This window comes from Rhinatrema bivittatum, chromosome 13, assembly GCF_901001135.1.
Source record: "Rhinatrema bivittatum chromosome 13, aRhiBiv1.1, whole genome shotgun sequence".
Taxonomy (NCBI): domain Eukaryota; kingdom Metazoa; phylum Chordata; class Amphibia; order Gymnophiona; family Rhinatrematidae; genus Rhinatrema; species Rhinatrema bivittatum.
In genome coordinates, this window is record NC_042627.1 from 59,122,172 (window position 1) to 59,148,536 (window position 26,365).

Sequence of the window (26,365 nt, forward strand, 5' to 3'; positions counted from 1 at the left end):
CCGGAGAGATTAAGGATGAAGTAGTTTACTGTCCGCCAAACAAGACGAGCAACGCTACCGTCAACAGGTTGGCAACAACAAAACCCACTTGAAATACTTACGTAGTCATCAGTGGCGTCTTTGACGGCCGTGATGGTTAATACGAGCACCAAAGGCACAATGGTAGTAAACCAGGATAAGGAAGATATTTCAGGGATCAACTACAAAAATAAGTGAGAAAAAATGTCTTGAAATAAATTAAAGTAACACCATTTACTAACATGTAGATACTGGGCAAAGGTCTTCTTCATTTTCTCTCAATGGCAAAACACGTAATACATCTAGCCCTTAATGCTCAGGAAAAATATCTTAAATAAGGAATTTTCAAGTGAAGACTAAGAAACTTCATCTTATATATTTTCATCTAAAAAAACCCCCAATAATCTTTTAGAAGTCAATATTCAAAAGACATTTAGTCGGATAACTTGCAAGTTAACATGCTAAACGTCCACTTTTGAATTTCTCTGGTGCTTATCCGGCTACATTTTATCTGAACAAATCATTATCTGGATAAAATTTAGCTAGAAAAGTGGGAGGTGTTTGGGGAGCGTTCCAGAGGGGAGTTCGGTTAGTTGAACAACTTATTCGGCTAACTCAACTCTGCCTCGGAATGCCCCCAAAACTTATTCAGCCAACGCCAATATTTTATAATTTAGTCGGCTAACTCAAGACATAGCTGAGAGCAGGATTAAAGTTATTCGGGAACATGTTTTCGGATAACTTTAACTTAACTGGCTAAATACTGAACAGGTCCAAAAAATAATTTAATAAAAAAATGACCTGGTGACCCAGTGCTCCACCCAAATGTGCTAAAGGCAGAGCCTGCCAGCCTGATTCCCTCTTCCCACCACAAGACTCCCCAAAGATTAAAAAAAAAAAAAAAAAGACTTCTAGAAAGTGGCAGATCACCACCCCTCCCCGACTTACCTCTGGCCCATTCTTCATCCCCCCAGCCCAGCTCCTTCAGAAACCCCTCTGTGGTTCTGGGACAGCAGTACGCTCCTATCAAGATCCCAACGGCTTTGATAGTATATGAGTGCGCCATGATCCTTGCACTGCAGGGGGGTTTCGAGGGTGCCAGGGCAGGAGGGGAAGAGGAGTGAGCCAGTGGCGTCTCTTTGGCTAAACCGGAGAAAGGGAGGAGGTTCGGAAATCCACGTTTTACTCAAATGCATTTTTTTAAAATCTTTTGCAGGGGGGGCTTGGGTGGGGGAAGGAGGGATCAGGCTGGCAGGCCCTACATTTAGCCCACTCGGCTGCTAGGCCACCTTGATTGTAAATGTTATTTTGTTTTGGCCTGCTTGGCACTTAACCAGCTATAAACTTTTAAATAAAGCCGGCTAACTTTTAAGTTATCAGGGAACACATACCTAGACAACTCTGAAGCCCAACTGGCAATATTGAAGCACATTTATCCCACCAAATATCCCTAATAACTTAACTAGGTAGAGTTAGCTGGATAATTATATTATACAGTTTTTTAAATATTGGCCTTTTAGTTTTTAGTGGAATTACAGACAGTTCCAAACCATTCCCAAGAGAAGAATGCTGCTTTTCCATTCATACTGAGATCTTATAGGTATTTATTTAACACCACTTATAATTCACTTTTCAAATTATATCAGTGTCAGCGTATACTACACAGCAGAGGGTAAGATGCAGGAAAGAGAGGAGCTAGTGCAAGCCAATGGTGAGAGTAACATAGTAATGACGACAGATAAAGACCAAATTGTCCGTCCAGTCTGCCCAGCAATTTGCTTATGGCAGTAACTGCCGCTCCATGCAGGTCACCCCCATGTGCTCTGTTAAGGGTAGTAACTGTCGCTCCATGCAGGTCACCCCCATGTGCTCTGTTAACGGTATTAACTGCCGCTCCGTGCAGGTCACCCCCATGTGCTCTGTTAAGGGTAGTAACTGTCGCTCCATGCAGGTCACCCCCATGTGCTCTGTTAACGGTATTAACTGCCGCTCCGTGCAGGTCACCCCCATGTGCTCTGTTAAGGGTATTAACTGCCACTCCATGAGGTCACCCCATGTGCTCTGTTAAGGGTAGTAACTGTCGCTCCATGCAGGTCACCCCCATGTGCTCTGTTAACGGTATTAACTGCCGCTCCGTGCAGGTCACCCCCATGTGCTCTGTTAAGGGCAGTAACTGCCGCTCCATGCAGGTCCCCCCCATGTGCTCTGTTAAGGGTATTAACTGCCGCTCCGTGCAGGTCACCCCCATGTGCTCTGTTAAGGGTATTAACTGCCGCTCCATGCAGGTCACCCCCATGTGCTCTGTTAAGGGTATTAACTGCCGCTCCATGCAGGTCACCCCCATGTGCTCTGTTAAGGGTAGTAACTGCCGCTCCATGCAGATCACCCCCATGTGCTCTGTTAAGGGTATTAACTGCCACTCCATGAGGTCACCCCCATGTGCTCTGTTAAGGGTAGTAACTGCCGCTCCGTGCAGGTCACCCCCATGTGCTCTGTTAAGGGTAGTAACTGCCGCTCCATGAGGTCACCCCCATGTGCTCTGTTAAGGGTATTAACTGCCACTCCATGAGGTCACCCCATGTGCTCTGTTAAGGGTAGTAACTGCCACTCCATGCAGGTCACCCCATGTGCTCTGTGTTAAGGGTAGTAACTGCCACTCCATGAGGTCACCCCCATGTGCTCTGTTAAGGGTATTAACTGCCGCTCCATGCAGGTCACCCCCATGTGCTCTGTTAAGGGTATTAACTGCCGCTCCATGCAGGTCACCCCATGTGCTCTGTTAAGGGTATTAACTGCCACTCCATGAGGTCACCCCATGTGCTCTGTTAAGGGTAGTAACTGCCACTCCATGCAGGTCACCCCCATGTGCTCTGTTAAGGGTATTAACTGCCACTCCATGCAGGTCACCCCCATGTGCTCTGTTAAGGGTATTAACTGCCACTCCATGAGGTCACCCCCATGTGCTCTGTTAAGGGTATTAACTGCCACTCCATGAGGTCACCCCCATGTGCTCTGTTAAGGGTATTAACTGCCGCTCCATGAGGTCACCCCCATGTGCTCTGTTAAGGGTATTAACTGCCACTCCTCCATAGGGTCACCCCCATGTGCTCTGTTAAGGGTAGTAACTGCCACTCATGAGGGTCACCCCCATGTGCTCTGTTAAGGGTATTAACTGCCGCTCCATGCAGGTCACCCCCATGTGCTTCTGTTAAGGGTATTAACTGCCACTCCATTGCAGGTCCACCCCCATGTGCTCTGTTAAGGGGAGTAACTGCCACTCCATGCAGGTCACCCCCATGTGCTCTGTTAAGGGTATTAACTGCCACTCCATGAGGTCACCCCCATGTGCTCTGTTAAGGGGAGTAAAAAGGGATGAAAGGAAAAGGAGAGAAGATAGTGAATCAGGTTCCCTCACACTCTTCTGCCAACTAGAAAAAGACAGGAGGACTGACAGATAAGACTGGACTTTTCACATCCTCAGGAGAAAGCAAATGAGATGGGCAAAGATACGCAGGAAGGTCTAACATTACTTTGGTAGCATTTTGATTGCTGGAAATGTCAAAAGGTAGATCTGTCAGCAAGTTCTCTTATCAGTGTACAACAGATGGAAAACTGTGACAACTTATCTTGTGCGCCTCTGCAGGCAGGTTATTCCTAGGGAAGAACTGCAGAAAATATGGCCGTTGTGTTTTATACGCCAATGTAATAAAGATGGAGCTGCCTCTGCTCATCTACAGCTCTCAGACTCTAAAAGGTACCATTTACAGAAGCGCTGTATTGGTTTGACAGTCAGAAGGCCACTAGTTGACCCATTCTCCTATTTCTTTTTCACTGGTTCGGTCCCTTTCTGGGTTATCTTTGCAGACGCGCGTTTCGTTTCTTAGCATTTGTCTTCACACAGGTTAGTATGGCTGATTGGAAGCTTTGCAGCTTCCCGTAGGAACCCATGACACTTAACATGCTGCTTTCTCAGGGCACACAAAGGCAAAGGAATGGGGAAGAGCTCTAGGGAAAGGGCAATTGGGCTCAGGTGCCCTCTAAACTGCACGCAGGTATGACCAAACTGGGCCATGGCCGCTGCATCAAACTGGGGACAAGTACCTGTGAAGTAGCCCTAGCTCCAGCCAACACACTAATGAAAGACCTTCTCTGACCGGGCCACTGGTCCCACCCCAGCTATCACAGATACCAGCATCAACCTGGGCAATTCATTCTTTAAATAAATGTCTTAAGCCAATGTAAAAAAATATATTCGCCCCGCCAATATTCACCTCATTTACCAGTTTGGACTGGTAAATGAGGTGAATATTGAGGTAATAATGAGGTGAATAATGATTGAGGTAATAATTAATGAGGTGAATAATAATTGAGGTAATAATGAGGTGAATAATGAGGTAAATGAGGTGAATATTGGCGGGGCGAAAATACTTCGCCCCGCCAATATTCACCTCATTTACCAGTTTGGACATATCACAATGTACTTAATTTAATACCTTCTTAAGGCTTCTCTTTTTCCAGCTGAACCAGCTTCCAAGTTCAAGGTCCTTGTTATTATGTAACTTTTTGCTTCTCTGCTCTTGTCTCTTACCACAAAATTTGCTCCTTAGGTTATGTTACGTTATACTGATCTACCCCTGTTCGATGTAAACCGACCTGATATGGTATTCAACCTTGAAGGTCGGTATAGAAAAATGTTAAATAAATAAATAAATAAATATATCATGGTGAATGAGAGGTTAAAAAAAAAATCTTTAATTTGCAGACTACCAGGCAGTTGCAATGTAGTGCGCTCAAGCTAGTGCACCGGGTAACACTCTATTAGACGAGTTAAAATAACCCCCAATGTAATATGGGGATTATTATGCGCTATGCTCGTCCAATCAAGTGCATAGTTAATAGTGCTCATCACATGCAAATTCCATGTAGATGAGGCTATTATTAATTTTGGCATCATGGGGTAATAGCTAATAGCACTCATCACATGTAAATTCCATGAGATGAGGCTATTGGCTATTACTCCGCAATGCCCAAAATTGCCACGCAGCCAAGGCGCCCATTTTAATGGGCCTGAGAGCTGGCGTTAAAGCATGTCGCACTCAAGGGTTTACTGAAAAATCAAAAAATCCTGCTTTCTATGATTCCTCATAGGGAGAACCACAGACCTTGGGGGATGCTTTCTGTGGTTCCCCCCTATGAGGAACCACAGGAAGCAGGATTTTATTTTGGGTTTTTTCGGCGAGTCCTTGAGTGTGACAGGCTTTAATGCCAGTGTTGGCCACTTAATATTAATATATTCATTCCTTCACTTACTGCTGACTGGTCCATACTCTGTCACATGTCAGTGAAAGGACCAATCTCCTTTCAGAAGGCTGTCCTGAAAGGGGACTGGTCCTTTCACTGACAAGTGTCAGTGAAAAGGACCAATCAGAAACAGCCCTGCCGGGAGTGGGGCAGGAGCTCTGGCCAGGCTTTTCTAGACACATAGCCATGTCTCCTCTGCGCCCTATACAGAACATTAGGGGCACACAAATTACTCATTGTGCATCCCTTTTAGCGTGGCAGTTCATTTGCCTATTGCATCGGGCGCCCAAGAGAGCTGAATGTGCGTGCGGTAAAAAAACGGGTGCCGAATTTAGATGCCTGTTTTTTAGGTGCACTTTATTACATCGGCCTGTACGTGATAAAATAGAAATAGCAAAATCATTTGGACCATGGCAAAAAATGTATTGAAATATTAGTTTATTTTAAGCAGCAGATCTGTGGATGGAGCAAATAAAATACTCTTTTTTTTCAGTGAAAAGGAATTTGTCTTTAAATGAAAAAAATCATACACTACCTGTAAAATCAGCAGAAACAGAAAATAGGCATTTGCAACTCGCTGGAACTGCTCAAATAAATTAATAGGCAGGAAAGTGATGATATTATACTTGGATGTTTTGATGCGATTGTTCTGAAATACAAAGATACATTAATTAATCACTTGGAGGTAATTTTGTAATATTGTGCACATGCTAACCGGCAAATATGCACATAATTTACACTTATTTTCAAAGCTAGTTTATGCAGACAAGTCCACTTTGAAACTTATCCCTGCAAAACCACCCTGCACACACTTAACCAGCTATTCAGTGTGCATAGATTTGCCCAAGAGAATTTACGTAGAGACTTTTCAAAATCAAAAAGGACAGATATAAATCCCAATTCCATCGCCAGAACACCTCTGCCTTATGTGCATGAAAGTACACGTGCAAAGCATGTATGTGTAACTTTACAAGCATATTAGTGCAATTTTTCAAAGAGCTATTTCTGTGGGTAAAGCAATACTTGAAATCCCTTTGCAAATTACCCATTTAATTCAGAATGTGAGGTAAAGAAAAATTGGATCATTAAAACAATAAGGTTTTAATTTGAAGCATGAGGAATAAAAACAATGAGAGTGAGAGAATGTCAATAGTAAAAATGATGAGAAATCGTTGGTCTGGAAGCTTGTAGGACAAACGTAATGAAGCATGACTTACAATGTACTGGGTATAAGATATTAGTTGTTACATTACTTTGTGTGTCATCTATCTTATGTTATAGTATGCGGTATAATTTGTATTTTGTGTTTTCAGTATGCGGTTTAATTTGTATTGGATTATTTAATTTCATTCATTTTATATTAATTTTCATTTTACAAGTATGAATGCTTTTTTTTGTAAACCGTTGTGATCTTGATATGGAACGACAGTATATAAAATGTCTAAATAAATAAATAAATAAATAAATGAATGAATGAATGAATGAATGAATGAATGAATGAATAAATGAACAAACAAATAAATAAATTAAGAAGAACTGTGCACATATTCATTATTAGACAACAAGCAGCTAATTAAGACAATGAAGCTTTCCATTAACTGGAGTCAGAGAATGGTTCCTTTGTTTTACAGACTCCAGCCGAGGTGCGGAATCCCTCCCATTATGTGTTTCCAGAAAGTTAAACTCGCTGGACCCTGCCTTGGCTTGGGTACAACACACCTGTTTGTTATAGGCAGGCCCTGGCATGGCAGATTCACTGCTAAGACCCAAAGGGCTACATTTTCAAAAACTGAGTTAGGATTAGATGCACAAAATAAGGAATTCCGTGCGCAAGCTGGCCATCTGCGAACAATGCAGATTTTCAGCAGCCCAACAGGAAGCGTGTAGGCTCACCACGCTTATAACTATGCTCACACAGAAAAAAAAAAAGATAAAGATTATTTGGGTGGGGGAGGGCAAAGGGCGTGCTTATGACTTAAGCACGTTACAGGCATCGTTTAAATGTTACGTGCTGCTTAGGCGTGTAACTTTGAGCTACATAATCAAACGCTACATGAGTATTTTAGATACGTAGGCGGTCAGCTCTCAAGGGTCTAGCCTCCTGACTTTGGGATTAGGCAGCTAGATTGGCCCCTGTGAAAAATGAATGGGGCACAGCTACAAAATTTCAATGTTCAAAAATTGGGAGCCGATCTTGTGGATGGGAGGGGAGGAAGACTTATCCTCGAAGCGCTGACTTTCAGCTAAGTTCAGCCGCCTAACCACGGCATAGAAAAGACAGGCTTACAACAAAGCAGCCAAAACTCTGGTCAGCTAGATTTAAGGAACAGCTTTCTTTTTTTTTTTCACCTTATGCTAGCTGGCAAATATTTACACAGTTAGATTGGGCTCTCAAACCTGTGCTAAAAGTTCACCCCATAGCGACCCGATTTTCTAAGTCAATTTGGGCATTTACCTTGGGTTTGACAATGAAGGGGTCCCGTACGTGCTGAACGTCTGGGCATAAATCGGTAGTTGCACACACTCCTGAAAAAGTTTAGCCACGCTAGAGAAGGCTTCGCCTGGGGACATGCCTAAAGCTGGTTATGAACAGGGCCTGTTGTGTGAAGTGGCCACTGGAAGTGCAGAAAAGCATTAAAATCCTGACCAAAAAGGGTTCAAACCTTTAACAGAACGAAGGCGTTTACAGCGCCGATCGTGCACTTGGCACTGAAAGCATTCCTGACCTTTGATCCAATCCGACAAGAGCGGCTGTGAAGGACCAGGCCGCCCTCATCCAGGTAAAACGTCTGCTCGCATTGCGCTAGATCTGTGAGCACAGCAGCAGCTTTTTTCAGAGAGATATTCATGCGGGGGAGAAGGGGGAGGTAGGATGGAAACTGAAGGGTGAGATGAGGAAATGGTGAATTCAGTCTTCTCAGTGGAAAAGAAACACCCCCCCCCCATTTTTCCTCTCCTCCCGCCCTCGGATGAATGAACAGTAACCGATAGCTTGGTGCTGCTAACTGGGGTGTGGTGGAGAAAGCTGCAGTTGCCTGCCTGTCCCAGCAGATGGCATCCTAAAAAAAAAAAACCAAAACCAAAAACGGACATAAAAACTTTTAACCACAGCTGGATGGGACAGAGTCAGAAACCTTCAGTGCACTTACCAAGACATTTGTCAATCTTCCTTCCTTTCAACGGGTCTGGTTCTTACCGCTACAGTTATTATATTACCTCCTTCCGCCGATTTAGAATATTTGCATTTGTAATTTACTTTACTGGATAATGTGTTACATCGAGGCTACCTACCAAGGCATGGAGAGGATTAAGTATGCTGTGTGATACGGTGCGCGAGACGCAATGATTCTGCTCTGCTTATTTTTAACTCTTCTCTTGACCTCACAAACTGAGGCCACTTGCTGTGAAAGGCCTTGCTACAGTCCATGCTATTTTCAATCAGACTCATCACCAGCACACACCCACCCCCAACCTCCGCACTAGGCCTCAATAATATAAGGCTTTGTTCCATGTACTTAGCCATCAGTCAGGACCTTTCCGCGTGCCAACGTTCATGCTGTGTGTGCTCAGCCCACCAAGCCAGCGACCGTGGCAATCTGGCAGCGCGAGCGCTTTGAAGGGCTAGCGAAATTACAGCCAACAAATACTCCAGTTTCCAGGGTTTAAATTTCAGTACAGTATTGTGCTTCTTAAAATACGAGAAGGGAGGTTTTATTTTGGCCAGGATAAGAGCTTGCATTGGAATGTGACTCTGAGCTTGCCACATGTATGGTACACAAACCACGTGACCGTGCTTAGATCTGGCAATGTGCTTTTGCATCTGCTACGCCCACTACGAATATCTTAACTCCACATTCAAGTTTAGTGGCCAAGGCTCGCAAAACTGCCAGCAGATGCATGCAACTTATTGGGCTGCTAGGGGAAATATTAACAAGAATCGTAAAAAGTGTGTCTGCATCATTAGATGAGGAGTTCATAGTGAAATTAATTAAATGTCCTTTTGGGGTAAAGGCAGCACTGAAGAGCTATGTTTTTACAGCAGTCCACAGTAGTAGAGAAGACTGCTAAATAAAGCAAGAATGATGACGAGAACACCAGAGTAATAATATACAAGTTAACTGGTCTGGTGACTCAGTGGGCATGCAGGAGATCAAGGTTTAGTTTCCGAGCCAGGCTTCAGCTCCTTGGAATGGGAGCTGGGAATAGTATCACAGTGAATGACGGCAGATAAATACCAAAATTCCCTGGCAAGATGTTTAGGGTTGTAACTGCTGCTCCATGCAGTTACTCCCACGCAGAAATGTTACACCAGGTTGCTGCAAGCTATCTACATTTATAATGTAAACCAGAGTGATAAGTAATTCTGTTACCTGAACTTCGGTATAAAAAAAAGTTATAAATAAATAAATATAAAATAAATAAATATATATATTTCTACACCAAGGCTCTCCCACACCCTCTGTGCCCTGGTCTCCTTGGCCACGGCCTACCCAATCCATCCAGCTCCGGTACTGGGGTAGAGGCCTCAGGGCGCTGTCATCGCCGATGCAGTTTGATGTTCTCTACAGCTCACATGCTGGTGAGATCAGCTGCTTGCAAAGATGAAGAAGCCCAGGAATGTTGCCCTGATGCGTGCAAACAACTTTGGGAGGATGAAGGAGCAGGCCCAGAGCAGTCTGTAGGATGCATTGGCTCTGGGTGCAAACTATGACGACATCCCATCTACTGACTGTTGCAGAAGTGGACCCTTGGGCCGAGGGGGAGTTGGCACTACCTGCAGGGAGGAGCCCTGCAGGTCCCCCCCCCATCAGCAGGCAGAGCTGGCTAACGCAGAGGCCCAACTTGAGCTTCACCAATACCAGCCCTCGTTCCCCTTAGGTTGAGCTCTCGGGTGCCGGGGCCTGCTGAACTTAGGCGCGGGCCTCTGCAGAGGTGAAGATCCTTCACGGAGATGATGGTGCGGGTTAGCTCAGTAGAAGAAGGCGGAGTCTGGATGAGCAGCGGTCAGGGCAGGTAAACAGAGTCAGGATCAGACTGTGGTCCGAGGTGGGCGGAGTTCACTCAGTGTCATAGTTCAGGCGGTGGTCAGGGCAAGCAGAGTTCATTCAGTAACAGTGAGCAGGCAATGGTCAGAGGGGGGCGGAAATCAAGGAGTGTCAAGGTCCAGTCCGAGGTCAAGTCAGAAGTCCAATCCAATGAGATGAGGAACGAAGAGGAGAACGAGGGCTACAGGAGCAAGAAGAGATATTGAAGACAGACGAAGGGAGGACTGACCATGAAGACAAGCCAGGAACCAGGAACCGGACACAGAACAATACACAGTGGAATCAAGAACCAGGAACACAGAGGCATCGCACTTCTCCAACTGAGTCGATCTATTGGTGAGGCAAGGAGAGGCAGAAAAAGTGGCCTTAAATAGTCCCTTATCCTGTGATGTCATCATCAGGTGCCTTTGGGCTTTTCCCACTGCGGGCCCTTTAAAGGGAGCTCAGTCGGGCACACAGGCACCTATGGGAGCCCCAGGGAGCAGCGCCGGAGGAAGGCTGTGTGTGAGGCCAACTGCCTGCATCTTCTAGGGGTGTCGGCATCGACAGGGGCAGCCGCAAAGCCGACAGGCTGCAGTGCCCAGGAGTAGGGACCTCCCCAGGCGTCGGGAAGCACTGTCTCAGGCCCAGGGCTGGAGGTAAGAGTGGAAGTCTGTGGGACAAACCCGCAGCCCGCCCATCACAACACTGACTCCGGGTGTGTGCAGCATAGCTCTGGGTGCAGATCATGGGGTCCGTCCCCCTTTAATGTGCCAGATACATTTCATTCTTTCCCATTCCTTTGTTTTAAAGGAGTGGGTCAGAGACAAGAGAGGTAGGGGTGGGACGGAGCTGAAGTCAGAAGGGAAGAGCCCTGAAGAGAGAGATCCCTCTGCCCCCTTGCTGTACTCATGGAGAGCGAGGGTGTGCATGGGGGGGGGGGGGCAGTTAGTGCAGAAGTTGCTTTCCTGGGGCACTCTGGAGTATCACTGCTGGCGGAGGAGATTTCTGCATCGAGAATGGATAGCGTGAACAATTTTTTTTTAATCAAGTGCTGAGTTCAGACAGGTTTGGATTCAAACGAGGACAATTTACTAAGGCGCAGTAGCATTTTAACATGCAATATTTAACATACATCCCCTTTCTTTAGTGGGAGTTATTCATTAATAGAGCGTGTTAAAACCTTACTGCACCCTCAATGTATCAGCCGTTATCTGTTTGCCGGTTCTGAGTCTCTACAACTGCAAGCCTCACATGTGTAGAGGTCAATCGTGGCTTTATTAAGAATGGTGACACTCAACGGCCTACAGACTGCCGGTCTAAACAAAATGATGGGGCTTTTATTTACAAGAATGTTTGCACAATAAGGGTTTCGATTCCTGCAGCTACGTACTAAAACGGTTTGCAACGTCAAATCGTCACCTCACTCGCATCTTTATCTGCTCCTGGAAGCGGAGACTGCATGTTCAAATGCACACACATTGTTTTCCATTAAAAAATGCCCACACAAAATAATTTTGGGAGCTAGGCCCTTAACCTGGCTCTTTTGAAAACTGACTAGGGCAGAGTTCCTACGTTTAGGGCCTTAAAAAGGTGGATGACTACGAGTGAAGAGCGCAAAGAAACAAATTTAGATGCTTAGCACTGATTTTCGGCGTGAAGAGCCTGATTTATTAAGCAAGTTTTCCCATAATGGGAGAAAAGCCTTAGTAAAGCAGGCCCTTCAGGTCTCTAAATATAAGCAAAGGAATAGTTGGCCTAAATTTGGGTCATCAATTTAGGAGCATTTTCAGTTGAAAACTTATGCTCCTGACTTAGGTGTCTAAATTTAAAAGCCTGGCTTTTTTTTTTTTTAATATCAGCCTCATCCACGTTGTCTATTCACAACAGTTAGCCTGAACGGAGTACATACGAGAGACCCTTGAGGAAGCAGAGCATGCTTCAGACAGTTATAAATAAAAAAAAGCACAGTGGGCTCTGTGTATATTCAGGAATTCCATAGTTACATTATACAATGCTGCCCTTATGAAACCTGAGGGCTGTGCATCAAAACTCCAGTGGTTAGAATGTCAAAGGTCAGTTGTGGGGATCAAGGGAATCAGGTCCAAACGTTGCATGATTTTATTTCAGTTTTAATTCTAACAAAAATAATCCCCTTCCAGTGCAGGAAACACATTGGAGCAGGGCTAGCATTGTGGAACACTTACTGCTGTAATGCACGACGTGGGCAAAGAATTCGGTTTATATGAAACAGTTCTTTCAAGATGCAGAACATCTTTCCCCAAGGGGATCCTGTCCCCTACTACCAGAACACCTGGCCTTCTCCACCCTAACAAGAGGCGGCCAATGGTCTATCTCGGAGTAACACAGTAAATGGCAGCAGATAAAGATCAAAATGATCCTGTTATGCTCAGGCTTGTGAACCCTTGGGCCGACAGGAGGATGGTATACCTTAGGAGGAAGATCCGTAGGTTCTCCCGTCGGGTGGCGAGGCAGGAACAGAAGACGTGACCAGCTGACCCTCGGCACTGGAGACAGAGGCGACTGTGGTGGCAGACGAAGAGTCGAGACGTCGAGGAAAGGAAATGTGTCTTCGCCACTGGAATCCGCGGTCCCCCCAGGAGGAGCCCGTAGGGACCCGGACCGCTGGGACTTAGGTGGACCTTTGAGAGGTCAAGAAGTTCGGTGCAAGGGCTGAATGGAGCTTCACCCCTGGAAGCCTGCGGAACCCCCCGGGAAGAGCCCGTAGGGACCCGGGTCGCTGGGACTTAGGTGGGCCCTTGAAGACGATGGTCAAGAAGAAGTCCAAGGTCAAGTGCCAGAGGGTCGTCGCTTACCAGTCCGAGGTCACACACCAAGGGATCACCACTTGCCAGTCTGAAGTCACACACCAGAGAATCACCACTTGCCAATCCAAAGTCAAACACCAGGAATCACCGCTAGCCGATCCGAAGTCAGGAACCAGGAACACCAAGACGGAACAGGAACAAGGATCCAAAGCACAAGAACTCACCGAAGCAAGCAGACCTGACTAACCCAAAAGTTGCCAAGTCAAGGAATGAGCAGAGGAAGCCTCCTTTTATACTTCCTCTGCTCTGGATCATTGAAAGCAGCTGTAGGTAATTAAAGGGCTTAGGTCCCTTTAATTCTAGTGAGGAGGCGCAGCCTCGCGCCTAAGATGGCGGCGGCCATCTTGGATTCCGGCTGCGGGGGAGAAGCTGTAGCTGCCGCGCAGGAGGAGCAGGAATGGCTCCCAGCCATGTGCACACCCCGGGGGCCTGCGCCGACGCGCGGGAAACAGCGGCACCAGACCAGGGCTCCTCACCCGATGTTTGCCGCAGCGGGTCGCCGTCACGGTCAGGTAGGGGGGGGCGTGCCCGCGGACGGCTGCGGGCACGGAACACAACAGGTCCATTGAGTCTGCCGGGCAGATGTTTTGGGTTGCAACTACTGTTCCATGCAGGTTATGTTTAGGGTTGTATCTGCTGCTCCGTACAGGTTACCTCCGTGCAATGTTACACCAAACGTTACCACAGGTTCTCTTGGCTCTTCATTTCCATCCTCTAGCCACTAGTGATCCTCTGTTTTTGTCTTCACCACTCTTCTGCGAGGCATTCCAGGCTTCTACCACCCCCTTCTGTGAAAAAATATTTCCTGGTGTTGCTCCCGAGTCAACCCCCTTAGAGCTTCATATCACAACCCCTAGTTCTACAGCACAAAAGCAAATTTGAGCACATAACCCTCATCTTAAAATTCCTTCACTGGCTCACAGCACTCTACCACTCTAGATTCAAGCTCTTAAACCCACCTCTCTCATCGAATCCCTGACCCCTTACATGCCACGTGCTCCTTATGCTCATTGATGCAGGCCCACCTAACAGTCCCACTCATCAGAACAGTACGTCTCATCAACCCTATGGAAGTCTCTCCCACTGCACATCAGATGTGCCCCTGACCTCTTCTTCTTCATTAAACAAGTAAAAAGTTGGCTGTTTAAACTAGCTCATGGCACAACAAATATCCCTAATCCAGCATAACTCCACCCCTTCTGGACATGATCCTCTGAAATGTACATCTCTTTTTTCTTTCCACCACATCTCTGGTGACAAGCCAATGGAATGTACCTCATCAATCCATTAATAATCACAGTACTGTACCATGACTAGCTTTATTGCATCACCCCAGAGTACAGTACCAATAGAAACTAGTGGTGAACTGCTCACACAGCCTTAACTGTATTATCCCCCAAAGCTCCCTCTCCCCCACCACACGCACACACTATTGCTAGCAAGCTTAAACTTGCCAAATACACGCACTCACTAAATTGTCGATATATTGTGAAATGTACCATGTACCAAACAGCCCTATCTTTAGCATGCCGCTGAATGGAAAAGCATGCGGTAAAGCTCTTCATGAACGTTAATGGGCTAATTTTAACACAGCTTAGTAAATCATCCCCTTAGTAACTGGTTTCATGTTGAACTGTCGGCGGCAGGGGGGATTTTCTGAAACACAATCAAATTACACTCAAGCACGCCAACTCAGATAAGGATTAATCATCTTACCTTGCTTGTTTGGGACTGCACCAACTGAAAGCAGTTTCTGTTTTTCCATCACTTTATCAGCTGAGTTAAGTTTTCATTTCCTTATGTCTTACATTCATTCAGGTTACTCATTCATTTTGTAATTCCTTATTACCAGGTAAATAAGCGTCTCTCGATTCTTTTTGTTGAAGGTTAATACAGTAAGAGGATAATTTTGAAAGCCCTGGGCTTCTTGAAAACTGCCCAGCCTCTATGCAGCTAAACCTACGCACCCAGGGGCCGTTGCGATGAAACCCTTGCTAAAATCAGAGCCCAATTTTAATGCAGGTTTTGGTTTGCTTGGGCAAGAGAAACCCTCTGTATCGTGGGATACAGCAAACTAACGGCATGCAAATGGCTCAGGAGTAAGAAAAGCATGCTAAACGAAAAAAGCCTGCTTTTTATTTATTCACAGACCATTTTGCATGCATTAAACAACAAATCTGTGCTAAGCAAATGGAGTTGTGTGTCGTTTTAGGGACAGCCGGACTGGAATGTAAACAAACTCTTCCGAAACCACTTCTCAGTTCTCCCTCACTCCCTCCCCAGTCCGATACCTACACGATCTACAGCAAGCATGGGAAAGTTGCCTCGGCCATGCACGTGGTCTCCCAGACCTACAGCATCCAGAGTGAAACCAGCCAAAAAAAAAAAAGCACTTCCCTAAACACACGCAGGGGCACTAAAAGTGCGCGGAAAAACAGGCGCTCGTGTTGAGCGACCGTCTTTCTAAAGCACGCACATCCACAGCCCCTGGGCGCCCGATGCAATAGGCAAATGAGATGCCCTGCTAAAAAGGATGCACTAGGGGAAATTGTACATCCCTAGCGCGTCTTTGGCATCGGGCACACAAGAAACGTGGCTGTGTGCGGGTTAGAAAAATGGACGCTCAATACAAGCGTCCGTTTATCCCGCTGCTGACACAAAATACATGGCCTGGAGCATGTATATTGTGCCTGTATATTGTATGCCCAGAATTTTTTTCTTTTTTTCATTTTGTCAAGATATAGCTGTCTGTGCCTTTGGTTCCTCTGACTGGCAGGCCGATACAGTACAGTGCGCTCCGGTGGAGCGCACTGTTAACCTGCATTTGGACGCGCGTTTTTGACGCGAAACTAATAGCGCCCGCAACATGCAAATGCATGTTGATGGCCCTATTAGTCATTCCCGCGCGATACAGAAAGTAAAATGTGCAGCCAAGCCGCACATTTTACTTTCAGAAATTAATGCCTGCCCAAAGGCTGGCGTTAATTTCTGCCGGTGCCAGGGAAGTGCATAGAAAAGCAGTAAAAACTGCTTTTCTGTGCACGCACCTCCGACTTAATATCATGGTGATATTAAGTCGGAGGCCCCAAAAGTTAAAAAAAAAGAAAAATTTAAAAAAAAAAAATTTTAAATCGGCCCGCGGTCCGCAAGACAGACGCTCAATTATGCCGGCGTCCGTTTTCCGAACCCGTGGCTGTCAGCAGGTTTCAGAACAGACGCCGGCAAAATTGCGCGTCGGCTGTCAAACCCGCTGACAGCCGCCACTCCTTTTACCGTGGGCCCTAATTTGCATAGGCCACCCTTCTGAATCGCGCGCCCAGGAGAGTGGCCTGTGCGCACGCCGGGAGAACGGGCGCTCGCCAGCTCTCCTGCGCATTTTTCTGAATTGGCCTGTGGGTATGTTCGTGATACTAAGTAGGATGCACCACAGAAACCAGGATTTCTTTTTTTTGACCCCCCTTGACTCGCGGCAAGGCTTAACACCAGCTCCGGGGCTGGTGTTAAATTTGCTATATTAATAAGGGCACATTAGGTGAACGGTAATTTATTGCATCGTGGGGTAATAGTTAATAGCTTCATCTACATGGAATTTACAAGCGATGAGCGCTATTAACTACACACGAATTTGGACATGTATTTTGGAGGCGGAATAAGGGGACCAGTATCGGGGGTTATGGACATGTGTCCATTCGTTAAGCTGTGCACTAGGCTGGGCGCAATTATTACATCGGCCCCACAGTCAACAAATAAGCCAAAACTAGACTCCAGCCAATATCAAACTTCTTCCACTGGTGGAATGCTATTTATTTGACACCAGAAGAAAGTCTTTTATAACACACGGCGGAAAACTTTCTATTTACTGTGGAGTCAGGCTGCAGCTTAGTTTTGTGGGGGCACCATCCCAGGCCTGTGGTGGGATATTCAAGCCAAGAGCTGTATTTGGACCACAGAACTGCGAATCTTGCCATGGGGACCCTCTCACTAGAGTTGCACAAGTTTGCAGAAGAGGAGGTTGTGCTGGGTCAGCTGGCAAGGCAGAGGATTTGGGCTCAGCACCCGGTGTGGCTCAGCAAGGCTGGTGGGCCTCAGGAAGCTGCGAGGAGTGAGTCGGGTGCAGCTATGCTGGAAGGGGGGGGTCATCCTAGTTTGGAAACACGATAGGGTTCTTGGGAAACTTCGGGAAGTCACAAGGAATGAGTTGGGTGCAGTCATGCCAGGAGCAGCCTTCCTAACTTGGAAACACAGAAGGGACCCAGCCTAGCTATTTCTCTGGACAGTCAGCAGAGATCCTAAGTGGACCAATATAACATCCTTGATTTTTGGCTCAGGTGCAAAAGGGAGTGTTAATTAGTAAATTACGCTGAAGCCTTTTTCAGTCCACTCATAACTTGCTTACTGACTGAAAAGATTAAAGTTGGGATAGAGGTCACAGTTGCCTAAGTTATAGCACATAAAGGCCGAGGATCTCCTTCATTCACAATATGTTCAACTCCGATAAGTTATATTATTACTGAACAGTGCAGCCACAAATAAAGGTGAAATCAGAGGAAATATTTCTTCACAGAAAGGGTGGTGGATTAAAGGGAGAGTCTGCCAGGGAAGGTGGTGGGGGCAGAATTCAAGCCCGGGATAAGCACAGAAAGCAGGTGAAGCCAGAGCAGAGTGGCAGGGTGGCCTCTGCAGTACTGCAGTGGGAAGGGTCAAGGGGCACAAATTAGATGGTCTTTACCTACTGTCACATTCTGCTAGAGATATCTAAGATGGCAGGCTTGGCTCTCTCTCTGACACCTAATGAGGGAGCCCTAGACACCAAAATGGCAAGATGCTGCTACTGCAGGCTGCACTTAAAAAAAAACAAAAACGGGGGGGGGGGGGGGGGGGGGGGTGTTCATTCTTAGTTAAGAACATTTCCAGTCATCAGAATCCACGGCAGGAACAATATCACTGGCAAATAACCAAGGGAAGCCACACGTTGACCATGCATCATTTCCCTAGACACTTGGAGATGAATCATCAAAACGTCTCATTCTTCTAAAGAAAGTGATTCATTTCAATACCCAGCAGTCACCTCTGCGATACAGAAGTAACGTGGCTGCCATGGTAACCCACTTGGATATGTGACAGTAAAGGTCGACAAACAAGTTGTGGCTAATGTCATTTTACTGGACTGGCTTTGTGCATCTGTAACTAACTTTTGAGAGCCGCACTCTCTTTATCGAGTCAGTGCAGAATGCGCCATAAATCACATTGCATGAATATGCAAGTAAATTACAATTCCATTCAAATTCATTGCAAAGCCAACCTGAAATTAATTTGCAGATTCAGGTGAAATCATCCGTAGCTCCTTCTGCACTGATCTGATGAAGGGAGCACCGGAAAGCTAGTCACAAAGGTATTATATTAGCCCAGTAAAAGGGGAATCACCCACACCTTGTTTGCTCACCTTTATTTCTAACAGTTGTTCGCGCTAAAGCAATCCCATACATATGTATGTGGGCCACGCATGAGCAACGCACATTTTAAGAAGCTGGGACGTACGTGCGTACATACCTGTGTATGCATCAAGAATAAGGAGGCAGAAAAGGGGCAGAGCCAAGACTTCTGCACATCACCCCAAATTTTGTAAAGTGGCCACACACACCATGTTACTTTCATAACTTTACTACTAGTCTTGATGAGGCACAAGTCTGGAGATTTTGAGCCAGAGGGGTCCTGAACTCCGGGGGGGGGGGGGGGGGGGGAGAGAAGAAAGAGAGAGAGAAAGAGAGACTGTAAGAGAGACAATCTCACACCCTATATCTCCCACTGCAAGAGGGGCACTTTCAATTCAGGATAGATTTTGGGAGGGGCAGTGAAACATTGGTCTGCCAAGGGTGCAAGGGTCTGTAGACCCTTGTAACACCCCCCCCCCTCCCAAAACCCACCCTGAGTTGAAAGTGCCCCTCTTACAGTGGGAGATATAGAGCGTCAGATTGTCCCTCTCCCCCCCCCCCCCACCAGAGTATACGCGTAAAGGCTGCACACTTATGCGCAGCAGAGATATTTTAAATGATATGCGTGTACTTGCATGCACGATATAAAATTAAGCATATCTTTGCTCGCGTGCCAAATATGTGCACACGCACTCCTTTTAAAATTTACCTGTAAGTGCAAAATGAAAAGTTTTGGTGAAAAAATATCAATTCAATCAAATGCAAAGAGAGGTAGTAAGAGGATTAAATGCTGCTGCTGTGCTCTGCGGGCAGGTGTTACTATGGTGTACAATCAGATAAGATGCAGCCTACCTGAGATCAGCATCATTAGACTGCCAAAGGGCAGATCTAGAATTACCAATTACCCTGCACGCTAACAGCTTACTGAGTGCATCTCGCACGTTCAAGGAAACATATAATCCTTAAAGGTTGTCATCCAGGCCTGGGACTTCATTATTTTAGGGGAGGGGATGATGTGGGCCAGAGCACTTTCTTTAAGACAAAGTTCCCTCTCTCCCACTTTGGGAAGGATTTTCCTCTTCTCAATACAAAAAACAACCATTTTTAGGTGGCCTATATGGTAAATAGTTGACACCAATTTCTGTTCATGCCCTTTTTCCAACTTATGTGCCTAATTTTCATCTGCCTGGAAAACAGCACGTGTAAACTGAAGACACAGACAAAGATCAGCACGATCCTTTCCAATGCACAGTGAGAAATGCGGGAGCACAGTCACTCCTGTGAAGCAGCCGGTGTGCTCCCTTTTCTTGTCACCTCGGCCCCTGACAGAATTTAAATTTACTACACTTGTTTCTTGCTCCTACATCCAGGTGCTTGAGATGAATTACAAAAACATATAATGTAAAATACTTCCAAAATAATAGCGCTTAACACCTGGACCAGATGGTATACATCTCACAGTGCTGAAAGAACTGAGAAATGAAATTGCGGATCTGTTATTGGAAATTTGTAAACTATCGATATCATCATCATCTATGGTACCTAACGAGTGGAAGGTTGCCAATGTAACATCAGTTTTTAAAAAAGAATCAAGGGGTGATCCAGGAAATTACAGACCAGTGAGTCTGATGTCTGTGCCAGGCAAAATGGTAGAAAGTATCATAAAGAACAAAATTGCTGAACATATAGACAGGCATAGTTTAATAGGACAAAGCCAACATGGATTTAGCCAAGGGAAGTCTTGCCTCACTAATCTGCTACATTTTTTAGAAGGTGTAAATAAACATTTTATTTATTTATTTAAAGCTTTTTTATACCGGCATTCATGATAAAATCACATCATGCTGGTTTACATAAAACAAGGGGAGTGATAACATTGAACGATAAACAGGTGTAGAGAGGCAGAAAAGTAAGTTACAATAAAACAAGGGAAATTGGAACTGGGAGAAGAAGAAGAGTAGTAGGAATAATTTAGGTAGTAACAATGAGAGGAATTATTTACATGGTGTTGACGGGAAATTTACAAGTGGTTGTAGTCTGTCAGGTGAGAAAGTTAGGAGAGTCAGTTGTGATCAGGAAAGGCTTGCCTAAAAAACCATGTCTTTAGCCTTGTGGATAAACATGTGGATGAAGGTGAGCCAGTTGATATACTGTATCTGGATTTCCAGAAAGCATTTGACAAAGTCCCTCATGAGAGAAACCTTGGGAAATTAGAAAGTCATGGGATGGCAATGTCCCATTGTAAATTGCCAACTGGTTAAAAGACAGAAAGAGTAGGGCTAAATGGTAAATTTTCCAATGGAAAAAGTGAATAGTGGAGTGCCCCAGGGATCTGTTCTGGGACCGATGCTTTTTAATATATTTATAAATGACCAGGAAATGAGAACAACAAGTGAGGTGATCAAATTTGCCAATGACACAAAATTATTCAAAGTTGTCAAATCACAGGACCTTGCAAAACTGGGAGTCTGGGCATGCTAATGGCAAATGAAATTTAATGTAGATAAGTGCAAAGTGATGCACTTAGGAAAGAGTAACCCAAATTATAGCTACAAAATGCAAGTAGCTATAATTTGGGTTACTCCTACATTAGGGTTACTCCTACATTAGGAGTCATCATTCAGGAAAAGGATCGAGTTGTCATCGTTGAAAATGTTGAAATCTTCTGCTCAGTGTGCAGCAGCAGCCAAGAAAGCAAACAGAATGCTAGGAATTATTAGGAAAGGAATGGAGAATAAAACAGAGAATATCATAATACCTTTATATCACTCCATGGTGTGACCTCATCTTGAATATTATGTTCAGTTCTGGTCACCACATCTCAAGAAAGATATAACAGAATTAGAAAAGATACAGAGAAGGGCGACCAAGATGATAAAGGGGATGAAACAAATCCCCTATGAAGAAAGGCTAAAGAAGTTAGGGCTCTTTACCTTGCAGAAGAAATGGCTGAGGGGAGAAATGAAAGAGGTTTATAAAATAATGAGTGGAATGGAATGAGTAAATGTTAATTAGTTGTTTACTCTTTCAAAAAGTACAAAGACCAGGGGGGACAAAGTGAAGTTACTGGGTTTAAAACTAATAAGAGAAAATATTGTTTTACTCAATGCATAATTAAGCTCTGGAATTCATTGCCAGAGGATGTGGTAAAAGCTATTAGTGTAGCTGCCTTTAAAAAAAGTTTGGACAAGTTCCTAGAGGAAAAATCCATAAACCATTATTAAGATGGAGTTGCAGAAATCCACTGCTTATTCTTGGGATAAGTAGCTGGAATCTATCTACCCCTTGTTGGAAACAGGATACTGGACTTGATGGGCCCTTGATCTGACCCAGTAAGGTGAGTCTTATGTTCTTATGTTTTAACTCAAAAATAAACATAATATACCAAACATGCAACACACTTAAGGCCAACACTAAATAAAAATTCAAAAAATTCAAATGATAAATAAATCAATATAAAACATTGATCTTCATTAACTAATTCTCCCCCAAAAAATTAGTTTGTGGAGAGAATATACAGAGAAGAAGGGACAGCAATTGCCTCAATTTCACACACACAAACACACAAATTCTCCCTGTCACACACACACAGACTCATTCTCGTTCACGTATACACAAACACAGCCTAGTCATGTTTCACACACCCACATTTTGGAAATTAATTCTCAATGCAAATAAAGCTTTGGGAAATACTGCATCTCCCATGGAGTGCCCCTTTCCAGTCTTGTTTTTCATTTTCTCCCACAGAAACTGCTCTGGTTGCAATGATCTTTCAGTGCCAAATTACATCACCTTCTTTACTCAGTAAATCTCCCTCCTACAAGTTTCCAGATGTTGGCATTATGTGAGGACTGTCAACCTCTTCTGCAGAAACTACAAAGCCCAAAAGGCCTAATATCTGTGTTATATGTAGACGGGGGGGGGGGGGGGGATGATTGTAAGGGGCAGTTTCTATGAAAGAAGCAAGGGATGAGGGCAAGTTTGCGAAGTACAACCCTGCTTGACAGAATGAAAGGAAGGTGATGATGAAAGCTGGTCACCTGCCTGAGTTCCTTATAACCCAGGGAAAGCAAAGAGGCTGAGCACAGGGAATGTGCGTGACCTGCCCCGAGTCCTGGGTCTCCTTCTTTTGTCCTTTCCTCTATGGATTCTGAGAGCAGACCAAAAACAGCAACACATTCTGACAACTACAGACAGTCTCTGGTTATTTCTAGCACCAAGAGCCCTTTCACAAATTAAGATCTTTAATGGGTGCTGACAGACAACTCTGATCCCCAGAGAGGAGAGAAAGCAGGCTGGGAATACTGTGAGGGACACAAAGGTGTGACCTTTCCATTACTGCCTCCTTCCTCAGAGGCGCAAAGATGCACTGAGACTGGAAAACAAACAGGGAACCCATCACATTTAACTGTGCCCAGCTCCTACTGCCGAACAGATGTCATAATACTTTGGGGACAGTGCACACCTGCAGGAAGAGTAAGCTTGATCTCCCCATCTACCTGCGTAGCAATGGCCAACAAAGCAGGCGTTCTATTTCATTTAAAGAAGAAATGACATGAATAGAGACTGCAGAGAAACTAATAGAAAAACATACCTAGGGAGAGTGGAGAGCGGGACCTGCATGGTTGGAGGACCTCGAGACCAGCTGTTACCTCCGTGTGCATAAAGAGAGGGAGATCTTGTCCCTGGTTGAGGGAGAGGCCTGGCACCGGAGACGGCCCCCATGTGATGTCATCAGCAGGAGCCCCAGGACACCTTAAAAGTAAGGGCCCTGTGGCTCACAGGTTGGGGAGTGGAGAGCGGGACCTGCATGGTTGGAGGACCTCGAGACCAGCTGTTACCTCCGTGCACAGAGAGAGAGAGAGAGATCTTGTCCCTGGTCGAGGGAGAGGCCTGGCACCGGAGACGGCCCCCATGTGATGTCATCAGCAGGAGCCCCGGGACACCTTAAAAGTAAGGGCCCTGTGGCTCACAGGTTGGGGAGTGGAGAGCGGGACCTGAGTGGTTGGAGGACCTCCAGATCAGCTGTTACCTCCGTGCACAGAGAGAGAGAGAGAGATCTTGTCCCTGGTCGAGGGAGAGGCCTGGCACCGGAGACGGCCCCCATGTGACGTCATCAGCAGGAGCCCCGGGACACCTTAAAAGTAAGGGCCCTGCAGTGCGCAGCCGCCGGCTCGCAGCCGAAGCCACGCAGCAAAGGGGGTAAAAAATGTGAAGGAAAAGAAAATCAAAGACTTGGACTTCTTCTCCGGTTCCTTCCTCGTCAACGAAAAATGGAACAATGGACACTCACATAATACATATGGGTGAGTCCTATTCAAGGGACTATATGGAAGGAAACTCCCTCCTTGGGGTATCCTTACATCCCAGGTCCACACAACTCCCCTCACAACCTGTTATAAAACAACTTATTAGTGAGTCTGATGTAGCAAATGTTCCTATAAATTCTCCTCCCTCAGCAATCCCAACTCCTTTGAGAAATGGGAATGCTAGAGAGGGGAATATTCAGATGAGACATACATTTTTGGGGGAACTGGGAACAGAGAGTAATCTTATGGTTCCATGCCCTTCGATAATTCCTGAATTAAGTAATGAAGTGGAGGGGAGTATTGTGAACCAGAGAATGTTACATTATTAGATGTTTGGGGATTGATCGCTAAAATTGATAATAAGCTGACTAGGTCAGTATCTCAGATACATACCTTCTCAGCGGAAACTAAAGCTAAAGTTTGAGGATCAAGATGTTAGGATTAAAAATATAGAGCTTTCTGTTACCATGTTGAACTCGCAAGGAAATATATTACAGGCTACTGGTGCATCATTTATTAAGGATAATTTGATTCTTCACAATCAGATAGAAACTTTGGAAAATAAAATAAGATCGTTTAATTTACATCTATTGAAATTTCCTATGTCTAGACTGCTTTCACCTAGTGAACCTTTTAAGAAGTATGCTAGTGAAGTATTACCTTTTGAACCTGAGAAAATCCCAGTTATATCTAAGATGTATTACTTGCCAAAAAAGAGAGCGATCCATACACAGGAAGGGGGTATAGATATTTTGGAAAGTCCTGGGGTTTCCACCTTTTTGGAGGACTCCATAGACAACATCCCAACTAGAGCTACTTTGTTAGTTTCTTTTTCTTTAAAGCAGAATAAAGATTTGTTCTTTTTGAAGTATTTTCAAAGTAAAGAATTAGTATTTTGTGGACAAAAGATACAAGTCTTTCCAGATGTTTCACGTGCAACTCAAGCACATAGAAAACACTTTCTTTCTTTCAAATAATTAGCTCTAGATTTGGGTGTTAGTTTTTTTTCTCAAATTTCCTTGTAAGTGTTTGATAACATATCAAAATAATAAATTATTTTTCCTAGATCCTTTGCAACTGGATCGTTTTCTAAGGGATGTCTCAAAGGTAGCCTGTTATTTAAGGGTAGGTAAGGGGTAGAAAGGATGTATTAAAATGTTATTGACACACAGCGGGTCTGGTTCTCCTATTCCCCCTTGACGTGGGCTAGATAACTGATCAAATGTGCATGACAATTTGGATTATTGTTGATATTTCCTGAATGCCTTGATTATTTCATTTGTATTTAAATGTTATAACTCAATAAATAATAAATTAAAAAAAAGAAAAACATACCTAAACAATTATAGTCATTTATTCAATCCAAATGATAAAAAGGAAAACCCTTTAATTTGCCAGCAATGAAAATGTCATTGGGTCCTATTTGATTAAGACTTTTTTCCACAGGCAGAAAAATGGGGAAGAAGAGTACATTTTATCAGGCGGATTTTAAAAGCCCTGCTCGCGTAAATCCGCCCGGATTTATGTGAGCAGTCCTGTGTTTCAACTTTACCCGAAGCTCAAAGGAGCATGAAGGAGGAAACTGCTGGGCCCCCCTCCCGAAAGAGAGAGAAAAAAAAAAAGAGCAGGTTTAAATCCATAGTCTCTGGGCAATAACAGAATATATCAGTTACAGAGGCCCTTCTCTCCTGTGTTTATGTTCCAGCCTTACTTAAATATCCCTGACAACCCCAGCGAGAAAATCAGCAGGGCAACGAGAAATGTCCTTCTCGGAAAATATCCTCCACTCAATAGAAAACGTGAATTAATTCAAAAGGGATAAAATATGACCACGTCCACGGCTGTAGCTTTTTGCTTCTCCCTGAGCCATGACGCTCCAGGATGGGGAGAGTGGTGACAGATTGATGGTGCATGGCTGGAAGGCTGCTGTTAGACACCTAGCAACAGCGACACCCAATTCAAGCCAGGCTGGAAAGCAGAGATAACTGGCAAAGCCTGAAATCCATCACCCCTTCTAGACACAGATCTCCACCAGCCTCTTTGTTTTTCAAAAATAAATTTCAAACAAATGGCTTATAATGATTTGCCTGGACAAGGAGATCAGAGATTACCGGGCGTGAAATAAACTGTATTTCAGTCAGTTATTTCCTGCTGCCGCTGTGCTGGAAGGTAGAGTTTTAGGGGCCAGGCAGCTTTCTCCCACTCCGGGGGCTTCCAAGTCCATTTGGACCTTGCCCCAAACTCGCTCGGATCTGAGAAGGGGGATCTGAGGATTTCATGAGCACATTTTTTTAAAACTTGCTTTGCACCTTATATGCAGCTATTGAAAAAAAAAATCAAGTTACTTAAGATTAATATGTCAGGCATCTTTTCAACCAAGAAACTGGCCCGTTTTTAATCTCAGCTTTTCCGACCCAGTATCAGGGAACCTC

The 26,365-nt window shown here is 44.9% G+C and overlaps 1 protein-coding gene across 2 annotated transcripts in view; it reads right to left on the reverse strand.

The window, feature by feature from the left end:
* ATP8B4 (ATPase phospholipid transporting 8B4 (putative)) overlaps nt 1-26,365 on the reverse strand; it is a 255,565-nt gene that overhangs the window by 165,241 nt on the left and 63,959 nt on the right. For both annotated transcript variants that reach the window (XM_029575708.1, XM_029575709.1), the window contains exons 4-5: nt 5,855-5,968; nt 102-200 (exon numbers count right to left, since the gene is read on the reverse strand). In XM_029575708.1, the coding sequence (XP_029431568.1) occupies nt 102-200; nt 5,855-5,968 (213 nt within the window). The remainder of the gene's footprint in view (nt 1-101; nt 201-5,854; nt 5,969-26,365) is intronic.